Source organism: Sapajus apella, unplaced genomic scaffold (assembly GCF_009761245.1).
Source record: "Sapajus apella isolate SASKATOON/1434 unplaced genomic scaffold, GSC_monkey_1.0 scaffold6, whole genome shotgun sequence".
In the NCBI taxonomy this organism is placed as follows: Eukaryota; Metazoa; Chordata; class Mammalia; order Primates; family Cebidae; genus Sapajus; species Sapajus apella.
In genome coordinates, this window is record NW_022436946.1 from 11,075,001 (window position 1) to 11,086,939 (window position 11,939).

At 43.3% G+C, this 11,939-nt stretch overlaps 1 protein-coding gene across 1 annotated transcript in view; it reads right to left on the reverse strand.

Moving 5' to 3' along the window:
* Window positions 1-584: 584 nt before the first annotated feature.
* ABRACL (ABRA C-terminal like) overlaps window positions 585-11,939 on the reverse strand; it is a 15,396-nt gene continuing 4,041 nt past the window's right edge. Inside the window, exons 2-3 of the mRNA XM_032274613.1 lie at window positions 10,062-10,128; window positions 585-1,159 (exon numbers count right to left, since the gene is read on the reverse strand). Of these exons, the coding sequence (XP_032130504.1) occupies window positions 975-1,159; window positions 10,062-10,122 (246 nt within the window). The 5' untranslated portion in view covers window positions 10,123-10,128 and the 3' untranslated portion in view covers window positions 585-974. The remainder of the gene's footprint in view (window positions 1,160-10,061; window positions 10,129-11,939) is intronic.

Consider the following 11,939-nt stretch of genomic DNA (forward strand, 5'->3'; position numbering starts at 1 on the left):
TAACCCAACTAGAATGTGAAGTTTTTAGATTAGATTTTTTTGGCATGTCTCCTAACTCAGCAGTAAGGACACAATCAGCCTCAAAATAAATATTTTGTATAAAGTCCAACCATAATGCTAACCATTCCTTTTTTTTTCTTTTTTTTTTTTTGTGAGACCGAATCCTGCTCTGCGACCCAGGCTGCAGTGCAGTAGTATGATCTCCGCTCACTACAACCTCTGCCTCCTGGGTTCAAGTTATTCTCCCGCCTCAGCCTCCTGAGTAGCAGGCATTACAGATGTGCGCCATCACACCCGGCTAATTTTTGCATTTTTAGTAGCGACAGGGTTTCACCATGTTGGCCAGGCTGTCTCGAACTCCTGACCTCACGTGACCTGCCCACCTTGGCCTCCCAAAGTGCTGGGATTACAGGTGTGAGCCTCTGCAACCAGCCATTCCTGCTACTTAAATTTGGTAGTTTTGAGAGAATCTGTTTCAGATTAACATAACTTTTACTGTAGTTACCTAATCTTAATTCAAAAATTCAATTCTGAGAAGCACCCAAATATTTAAATGACAAAATAAGGCAATAAGGCAATTTTAAGACAGTTACATGTCTTTATTACATAAACATTATAATATTTCTCATAGGAGTTGGTCTTCAGTTTGCTTGCTGCTTTTGCAGAATGTCAAGTATCTATAGAAAATGTCTAATTATTTATGAAACATTCCCGTCACCCCTCCAAAAAATCTCACTCCCTACAATTCCCAACCAGATTCCTGAGAAAAATAATAGGATTTGTTTATTTTATAGTGCCATACATAAATTTTCTTTCAAGATATAAAAAAGGACCGACTTCTAAAACATGAGTCTCCTTTTGTTTACAAAGTTCTATAAAAACACATTAAGTATGTTCAAATGTTTGTTCTTTCACTTTATATCCTGTTTACCAGAAACAAAAATATGGCAGTACATTAAGACATGTGAGCCATATTAATCTTGCAGCAATACAATGTCAACATCATCATGAACACCCTGCAGAAGCAGCTCTCCTGGATACGTTACAATCTTCCTTCGTTTTGCAGCTTTCAGGGTTCCTACCAATGCTTCAAAGAGGTTGGCACATTTGTCGTCTCGGAAGAGGACTCCAAATTTCACACTTAACTTTCCATCAGCATCTAATTTGAGAAAAGACATTGTTAGCAAATGCAAAGTCTGTTTCTTACTCTCAAGTATGGCATATTTACAAAGTCTTTATTACACTTCTAACGATGGGCTATCCAAGATTACAGTTTAACACTTAACAGTCATAAATTCAACATATTCTTGGCCGGGGGTGGTGACTGACACCTGTAATCCCAGCACTTTGGGAGGCCGAGGCAGGTGGATCACCTGAGTTCGAGACTAGCCTGACTGACAAGGAGAAATCCCGTCTCCACTAAATATACAAAATTAGCGAGGCATGGTGACGCATGCCTGTAATCCCAGCTACTCAGGAGGCTGAGGCAGAAGAATCACTTGAACCTGAAAGGTAGAGGTTGTGGTGAGCTAAGATCATGCCATTGCTCTCCAGCCTGGGTAACAAGAGTGAAACTCCATCTCAAAAGCAAAACAAAACAAACAAACAAACAAACAAAAAACACATATTATCTTCCCAGATCCAAAAAGTAATGGAATAAATACAACATGTTATACACCTCTTAGCCTTTGGATTATCCAGACAAAGACTGAGAACCAAGAAACATTTACGAAAGTTGGATGTGCTACAGTGCTAATACTGCAGATGAATTTATCTCTATTTTTATTTATTAATTTTATGTGAGTTTTTGAATCAATAAAAACTACAGGGCCGGGCGCGGTGGCTCACGCCTGTAATCCCAGCACTTTGGGAGGCCGAGGCGAGTGGATCACAAGGTCAAGAGATCGAGACCATCCTGGTCAACATGGTGAAACCCTGTCTCTACTAAAAATACAAAAAATCAGCTGGGCATGGTGGTGCGTGCCTGTAATCCCAGCTACTCAGGAGGCCGAGGCAGGAGAATTGCCTGAACCCAGGAGGCGGAGGTTGCGGTGAGCCGAGATCATGCCATTGAACTCCAGCCTGGGCAACAAGAGCGAAACTCCGTCTCAAAAAAAAAAAAAAAAAAAAAAAAAAAAAAAAAAAACTACAAATAAAAGAGAAAACCAGGATCAAGAGCAGTGCTTCTCTAAATGTGTTCTAAACACTCGGAATCCCCAGGGTAGGAGAGGGGGTGCCTTAAAAACACATAATCATCAATCATTCATCAGGACCACCAAATCTGAATTCCTTGCTAGTAGACTCAGAAATATGAGCCCTAGACTATCTTATTTGGAGGCCAGTTTTGAATATAGACATTGAAAGTTAAGACAGACCAAAAGTGGATCTGCTGTTAAAAATCAATAACCTGAAAACCTGGAGACAAGAGTAATCTGGGAGACACTTCCCTATCCTTGGGTGATTCCTTTGATCACTTGACTGAATCCCTGACCTCTTCCTATCCCTCTACTGCAGGTTCTTCCCTTCCAAAGCTATACCCACTGTCAAAAGGATGATCATCCAGTGAAGGGAGAACCATTCCTTGCCCAAAGGTTCTTGAATTCCCACGCCCAAAGGCTCTTGAGTTCCCATGGCTAGAACTTCCAACTGGATGCTTGGCAAACTCCTACTGTGAGCACAGCACTGTTAGACACTAGAGGCAGATATAAGGAAGTAGAGAAGCACTTTCTAGCTTTCAAAGCAATGACTTCGATTCCCATGGAGAAATAAGAAATATACACATAACAAATAAAGCAACAGTACAAAGCAGTATGTCGTTGGATGCCAAATGAGTAGCAAAGAAAATACATCCTGGCTGAATGCAGTGGTTCATGCCTGTAATCCCAGCACTTTGGGAAGCCAAGGTCGGAGGATATCTTGAGCCCAGAAGTTTGAGACCAGCCTGAGCAACATAGTGAGACCATATAAACAGCTGGGTGTGGTGGAGTGCACCTGTGATCCCAGCTACTCAGGTGACTGAGGCAGAGGATTTTTTGAGCTGAGGAGTTCAAGGCTGCAGTGAGCCACGATCACGCTAGTGCACTTCAGCCTGGGCAACAGAGTGAAACCCTGTCTCAATAAAAAAAGAAGAAAAAACATATATATATGTTTCTAAATATATTTTAAATATATATATATATATATATATATTTTATGTTTGGAGGAGCACAAGACATCTTTGGCAAGAATGGTAAGGAAGACTTCATGGAGGAGGCAGTACCTTTTCCGGACTTTAAAGGAGACAAAAACCTGGAGCTTTTTCCTCTTTCCTCATCTTCATTGTGATGATATACTTGGAGCTTTTTGAAAACCTAACAGTCCTCAGTTGAAATCTCTGCCACCTACTAGCTGTCTGGCCTTGGGCGACTTGTTTAAAGCTCCCTAAGCCTTAGCTTCCTCTTGTGTAAAATGGGAACCTGAACATCCTGTTCTCAGTGCTGCCAGGAGACACAGTTAGAAAGCACTGAGCACCGTGCCTGGCACACACTGAGCACCCAGCACCGTGCCTGGCACACACTGAGCACCCAGCACTGTGCCTGGCACACACTGAGCACCCAGCACCGTGCCTGGCACACCCTGAGCATCCAGTACTGTGCCTGGCACACACTGAGCACACCATCAGCGACCAGGGGCTCTGATGTGACTGAGACAAATGGGGAGCGTGTGCAAAGCCACAGGCAAAGCTGAAAACGAGTAAGGTGGCTGAGGGAACAGTGACCAGCATGAGTAGTTTCCTCACCTGAAGTAGATCATCTAAGATGAGAAGGACGACGAAAGACGTTGTAAAGGGAAAACAGGGAATCTGTTTGGCCCGGAAAGCAAAGATGCAGCTCTTGGATTTTTAAACTTCTACCTGCATGACACACTGTGTGCAATGGGAACCTGTCACTGATTACAAACAGAAGTGGAGCTGCGGGTAACCTCAGGCAAGGCCTCCAAGCTCTCTGAGTTTCAGGTATTCATCAAATGAGGGTAAAAATACATCCCACAGGGCTGTTGCAAGGATTAACAGACACAGTAATCATAAAGCCTTTTATAGAGTCCCAGCATACAGTAAATTCTCAACTTTGATTAAAAATTTTAAAGGCACCAAAGGCAGAAACCTGGGTATAATCTTGGAGTTCTCATGCCTCCTCACCCTCAATCTGACAAATGTTTGGGTGATTCCACTTTCTTTGTGCCTGGTGTAGCTACTGCCTCTCCTCTCCAGTGACAGCTAATCCCCTGGTTCAGGCCTAAGTGTTTCTCACCTGCATCACTGCAAGCTGCTAACTGAGAACCTCATACCAGCCTCCTTTTCTGCATTTTTGCCTCTCAATATATCCTCCACATGGGTGTGAAAGAAAAAATGTGGAAAAAACTTTATGAGATGCAAACCTCATTGCTACTCTTCTACTTTAATCCCTCTTCCTTTTTCTTTGAGAAAGGGTCTCAATCTGTTGCCCAGGCTGGAGTGCAGTGGTGTGATCATAGCACACTGCAGCCTTGAACTCCTGGACTCAAGAGATGCTGTTGAGCCTTCCAAGCCTCCCACGTAGCTGGGACTACAAGCATGCACCACCACACCTAATTTATTTTTATTTTTAGTAGAGATGAGGTATTGAACTCCTGGGCTCAAGCAATCCTCCCACCGTGGCCTCCCAAAGTGCTGGGATTATGGGCGTGAGCTACCTCATCAAGTCTACTTTAATAAGTCAATGGCTCCCTATGACTTTCTAAATAAAGGAAACTCCATAGCCCCACAGAAGGGGCTCTTCATCCTCCTGCCTTGCATCCATTGCTTGCCTGGTCTTCTGCCATGTCACTCCATGTACCCTCTGATCCAGTCACGATGAACTGCTTGCTGTGCCCAAGATGACATGAAAGATCCTGTCTCTGTAACACTGCCCATGTTTAGTTGTCTGCCCAGAAACCCAGACATTTTTTCCCAAATTCTTTTTCTTCAGGAATGAATTCAAATGCCACCTTTTCCAGAAGTCCTTCATGAGCCCCTCAGTTGACTGAATAGCTCTTCTTATAAAACTGAGTATCTATCAAAGCACTCACCATCAAGTATAGTATTAATAGCTAACATTTATTGAGTACTTGCTATGATCCTAGAACTGTTCAATGCATTTTACAGTCATTAAAATTCACTTAATCTGTATTTCATGGAAGATAAGACAGAACTGATTGCAAAAAGTATCACTATTTTATATTATAATTAAACTGCCAATTTAACCATCGTATGCCATGTACTGTAAGATGCATTTTTATTTTAGAGATTTTTTTTTTTTTTGAGACAGAGTTTCATTCTTATTGCCCAGGCTGGAATGGAATGTTGTGGTCTCGGCTCGCTATAAACTCTGCCTCCCAGGTTCAAGTGATTCTCCTGCCTCAGCCTCCCAAGTAGCTGGGATTACAGGCACCCACCACAAAGTCCAGCTAATTTTTGTATTTTTAGTAAAGGCAGGGTTTCACCTTGTTGGCTAGGCTGGTCTCGAACTCCTGACCTCAGGCAATCTACGCATCTGAGCCTCCCAAAGTGCTGGGATTACAGGCGTGAGCCACTGCACCTGGCCTATTTTAGAGACTTTTTAATATGAAAAATCACTTCCCACTAGGTACTTCCAGTTTGTCTGTCTTTCAGCTACCTAAAGAGGACCTCAAGGATGGAGATGGAATTTTGTTTATTTTTGCATTGCCAGCACTTGAGCACAAAGGGGAAATTCAAGAAATATTTGGTGAATGAAAGAATTTAAATATATGAAAAATGAGACGTTAAAGAATTTGACTTTGAATCAAACAGACAAAACTTAATTCATCAGTTTTCATCTTCAGCTCATACATCATATGTAGATTAAAGCAAAATGACTTGATACTACTTCAATAATAACCATAACATGTCCAAAGATAACACATCTCTCTATATGCTTTCCAACTCAGTAAGTTATCTTTTGCCAGTAATGAGAAAGTCAAGCTGTCCTGATGAAGCTGCAAAATTAAAAGTTATTTCCATGCTTATGAAGTTATGATAATTATCTTAAGTCTTCTAATGTGAAAGCTGCTAATTTTGAAGTGGAATTTCAGTTTGCCTTGCCAGAATGATGACACTCTCTTAGCAGTATAAAGATTAGAATTTAAAAACTAATTGAATACGACCAATAAACACTAGGCTGACATGGATAAAGAAAACAAAATCCTACAAATCTTTGGAAATATGCCTTTAACACCTAGAATGATGCAAACAATAGCAATGCTCAGCCGGGCCTGCTGGCTCACACCTGTAATCCCAGCACTTTGGGAGGCCAAGGCGGGTGGATCACATGAGGCCAGGAGTTCAAGACCAATCTGGCCAACATGATGAAACCCTGTCTCTACTAAAAATACAAAAATTCGCCGGGCCTGGTGGTGGATACCTGTAATCCCAGCTACTCAGAAAGCTAAGGCAGGAGAATCGCTTGAACCCGGGAGGTGGAGGTTGCAGTGAGCCAAGATCACGCCACTGCACTCTAGCCTGGGCAACAGAGCAAGACTCTGTCTCAAACAAAAAAAAAAAAAAAAAGAAACAAAAAAACAATAATAATGCTGCCAAGAGTAAGATGACCTCACTGAGCTCAGGAAGAATCAGGAACGTTGGAGGAGGAAGCCAAGGAAGGGCATCACTTGAAAATAAGACTCCTCAGGCCTCCACCAAGTGGGTGTGGTGAAGAGGGTGGGAGAAAAATTACGTTAGGGAAGATTGTTGATTTGTTTGATTAGGAAACTAAATATATTATGGCCAGACGAAGTGGCTCACGCCTGTAATCCTGGCACTTTGGGGGGGCCGAGGCAGGCAGATCACTTGAGCACAGGAGTTTGAGACCAGCCTGACCACCATGGCAAAACCCTGTTTCTACTAAAAATACAAAAATTAGCCAGGCGTGGTGGCGGATGCCTGTAACACCAGCTACCTGGGAGGCTGAAGCATAAGAATCGCCTGAACCCAGGAGACAAGAGGTTACAGTGAGCCAAGATGGTGCCACTGCACTCCAGCCCGGGCGACAGAGCGAGACTCTGTCTCAAAGAAGAAAAAAGGAAACTGAATAAATGACATTTTCCAATGTCTTCTTGGTGTTCTCTACAAACGACACATTCATTCCCATTCCAAAATCAACTCATGCATTTCCCCCTAAACTGACCCGCCCTACACTTCAAAGTCCTACCTGAGATGCAAGACTTAACTGAGTGCCCCCAACTGCTACAACTTCCAATAACTGATTTTGATGGGACCACACTGCATGTCAGCACTTTATAGTTAACCATACCATTTTTTTTCTGATCAGTTTTTATTGTTTTTGTTTTGAAACAGGGTCTCACTCTGTCTTCCAGGCTGAGTGCAATGGTTTGAACATGGCTCACTGCAGCCTTGACCTCCTGAGCTCATGCAATCCTCCTGCCTCAGCCTCCAGCATAGCTGGGACCACAGTTGCATGCCACTATGCCTGGCTAATTTTTTTTTTTTTTGTAGAGATGGGATCCCACTTTGCTGCCCAGGCTGGTCTTGAATTCCTGGGCTTAAGTGATCCTCCTACCTTGGCCTCCCAATGTGGTAGGATTACAGGCATGAGCCCTGGCACCTGGCCTATGAGATTTTATCTATTTTCATCAACTAAGTAGTAAAATTCTTGAGGAAAAGGAACACACTTTATACCACTTGTACTATACAGTGACTAGCATATATAGATACTCAATACGTAAGTATTAACTTATCATATGATTTGACTCACTTGGTTGTTAAGTCCACACCAAATTTAATATGCCCCATTTATCTTTTCGTGGTACATTTCAGTAATGATGACTCGGGTTTCATACAGAGTGACTAAGACAAAAAAGAGGGAGTGGCAGGAAGAATAAAGGCCCCCGAAGAATTTGTGAGTATGTTACCTTACATGGCAAAAGGGACTTTTCAGATACAACTCAATTAAGGACCCTATAACAGGGAGAGTATCCTAGATTGTCTGGGTGAGCCCAGTGTAATCCAAAAAGACCTTAAAACAGAAGGAGGCAGGGCAAGCACAGTAGCTCACACCTGTAATCCCAGCACTTTGGGAGGCTGAGGCAGGTGGATCACTTGAGGCCAGGAATTCAAGACCAGCCTGGCCAACATGGTGAAACTCCATCTCTTTTTTTTTTTGTTTGTTTGTTTTTGAGACAGTCTCTCCCTGTTGCCCAAGCTGGAATGCAATAGCGCAATCTTGGCTCACTGCAGCCACTGCCTCTCAGGTTCAAGCGATTCTCCTGCCACAGCCTCCTAAGTAACTGGGATTACAGGAACGGGCTACCAGTCCTGGCTATTTTTTTTTTTTTGTATCTTTAGTAGAGACGGGGTTTCACCATGTTGGCCAGGCTGGTCTCGAAGTCCTGACCTCGTGATCTTCCCGCCTCAGCCTCCCAAAGTGCTGGGATTACAGGCATGAGCCACCATGCCCAGCCCGTGGAACACCATCTCTATTAAAAATACAAGAAACTGGGCTGGGTGTGGTGGCTCACACCTGTAATCCTAGCACTTTGGGAAGTGAGGCGATGGATCACCTGAGGTCAGGAGTTTGAGACCAGCCTGGCCAACATAGTGAAACCCCCATCTCTACTAAAAACACAAAAATTAGCCAGGCATTGGTGGCAGATGCTATCATCTCAGCTACTAGGGAGGCTGAGGCAGGAGAATCGCTTAAAGCCGGAGGTGGAAGTTGCAGTGAGCCAAGGTCGCACCACTGCACTCCAGCCTGAGTGACAGAGTGAGGCTCTGTCTCAAAAGAAATAAATAAACAAAACATAAAAGGAAAAAGTGGAGGAGGTCGGAGTGATGCAATGTGTGAACTCAATCAGCTGTTGCGGGCATTGAAGACAGAGAAAGGGGGCCATGAGCCAAGGCAAGGGAAAGGCAAGGAAACTAATTCCCTCCTGGAACCTACTGAAAGGAGTCCCCTGCCAACACCTTAATTTTACCCCAGCAAGACCCGTGTCAAACTCCTGACCTACAGAACTCTTAAAATATTAAATGTGTTGTTTTCCATCACGAAATTTGTGGCAATCTGTTACAGAAGGAACAGAAAACCATTGCAGGGGACATTTGATATTGATGGCTTAATGGAATTTTCCAAGTGTGTCCTGTTACTTCAAAGGATTTGTGATTCATAAATAGAGCTTTAAGACCGAATCAAACTATAATGGCACAAATCTTGAGAGCTTGTGAGATACTTTCCAGGACTGTTTTTCACTTACATGATGTAACTTTGAGTTCCATTATCCTAGTTGTTGCTGAATATGTCTATTATTCTTATTATTTTCAAAATGCTCCCCAAATTCTTGCATATCTCGTCTGAGATGTACCAAATACCTAAAGCCACAAGTATAACAGTAATTTTCATTATGACTTAGGAAGAAGACACTAATATTACCAATTCTGCATGTCACTGTCTTCAAGGAAGCTGTCTAGTTATTGCTGAAGAAGAAGATAATTTTTCTTAAACACTACCTAAAGGTTAACTTATTTTAGTTATATGTACTTAAATACCTGATTATACAAAACTCAAGAATCTGGAGAAAATAAAGACAATTTAGTATAATTTCAAGTCCCTAGTCATTTAGAAGTTTGTAAAATGATGACATTTTAGATAAGATGATAAGAAAAAGAAGTTTGTAAAATGATGGCAGAACAAGGCAGGAAACATGAATTTTTATAGCATGACAAGTAAAAATTCCAACATGATTCAATTACCAAATTTCAATGCCATCAGAAGAATCTTGGTAATTTGCTTTCTATTGAAAAAATAATGAAATATCTCAATCATTCTCTGCATCAGAATCACAATACCCTGATAGCCCCATGTCTCCAGATGTCACTTCCTGGCTAAGGGCAGTTACCACCTGGGACTGTGGGCAGAGCTGCCATACCTGTGTCCTGAAGCCCTGCGTGACCTTCCTAGGTTTCTCCAGCATGCCAGTCTCACCAGTTCCAAGGTAAAGCCAGGAGAAATACCCTATCTCTGTTAGATACTTACTTTTTGAACCCAAACGATGAATTTCCTCCACTAAGAGGTTAACCTCATGATCCACATTCATTGCTGCCTGGGAGAGAAAAAAGAAGTATAAATTATCACGATTACATTCCATTAAGCACATCCAAATCCAAGGGCCCTTTGTCTGGTTCATGTCGCACTTGTCACTATTAATTTACCCTGTCCCTTTTCCTAAAAATATTTGTGTGATGCATGTGACACTGAAGTGTCCCCATTTTCCCTCTACCTTTGTGACCGCCCCCTTAGCTGCCTGCACTCCTGTTCTCCCTGTCTGTGGAAGAGAATACAGCCATTCTCCTTGTACTCACGATTCACTGTGAGCAGGTCTTCTTCATGGTGCCCTGCTAGGCAAAAATTTTAAAAAAGCTGTGTAGCACAGGATCTGCCCTCAGAGAGCTCGTCTTCTAAAGGCAGACGAAAGCCTGCGATGAAGAGCAATGTGACAAATACTCTTTGAGTGGTGGGTCCCGGGCATATGGAAGCACAAAGGAGGAAGCAGCAGGAGGCTTCCTGGAGGTCACTGGGGAGAAATGGACCAGCCAGGCAGGTGAAGGGCACTCTATACAGGAGGAAGTGCATACGCAAAGCAAGGAAGCAAAGGAGAAAACGCAGAGCACACTTGAGGCAGGCCTAAGCTAGGGGCTGGGCACCCCAGCACAAACTGACACACACTCCCTGCCTTTCAGGAGCCTGCAGTCTGTGCGAGAGGCAGATCAATACAACAATTGTAATACCGTCCCGTCAATGCAGTGACATACAGGAGCATCGTGTTCTTCTCTGGGCAGTGCCCAGTAAACCCAATTGCAATAAATAGCTTGCAGTGAAGATCATTCATCTTCAGATAAGGAGGAGTTCAGAATGGAACAGAAGCGGAGCCTTATCTTGGCTCACTGAGTCTTCCACGAGCTGGGTCGTGCACACCGTCCCAGCCTCCTCCATTCCACCCACTTGAACTCTAGGCTGTAGCCACATGGGACTTTTTAATCTCTCAAATGCCCCCTTGTTCTCTCACCTCCAGCCTTCATACATACTGTGACTTCAACCCAATTAGCTATTCCTTCTTCCAGGGGCTAATTTGCATACATCCTGCCCCAGCTTAAATAGAAACCGTCCCTGGCCAGGCGCGGTGGCTCACGCCTGTAATCCCAGCTCTTTGGGAGGCTGAGGCAAGCAGATCCACGAGGTCAGGAGTTCAAGACCAGCCTGGCCAAGATGGTGAAACCCCATCTCTACTAAAAATACAAAAAACAATTAGCCGGGCGTGGTGGTGGGTGCCTGTAATCCCAGCTACTGAGGAGGCTGAGGCAGGGAATTCCTTGAACCTGGGAGATGGAGGTTGCAGTGAGCCGATACCACACCACTGCACTCCAGCCTGGGCGACAGAGAAAGACTCCATTTCAAAAAATAAAAAAAATAAAAGCCTTCCCTGAAACCCTGGAGGAGGAGCTCTCCCTCACTGTGTGTTCCCATAGCACTGTGTAAACCTCCTCATTTCATTCAATTGGAATTACATTTCTGGACTTTCGCTACTACAGGGTAAGCTTTCCTCTGCAGGGATCTGACTGTAATGCTCACTGCTGTATCATGTCTGGAACTAAAAGTAGAGGGTAAAGAACTATTAACCTCATGAACTGAAAAGAACACACAAAGTCATGAGAGGGATTGGAAGTATACCTGCAGGATGTCAGAAAGTGTGAGCAACTGGGTAGAAGATACATCGGTTCATTCTGTTTTCAAATCGTACATTTTTCAAATCAACTAAAGGACCAAAAAGGTGGTGGTGTGTGTATGGGTTCCTTTGGCGTGATAATTTGGAAGAAACACCTTTGTCCAGATGGATTGTAACTAATCCTTGTTAGC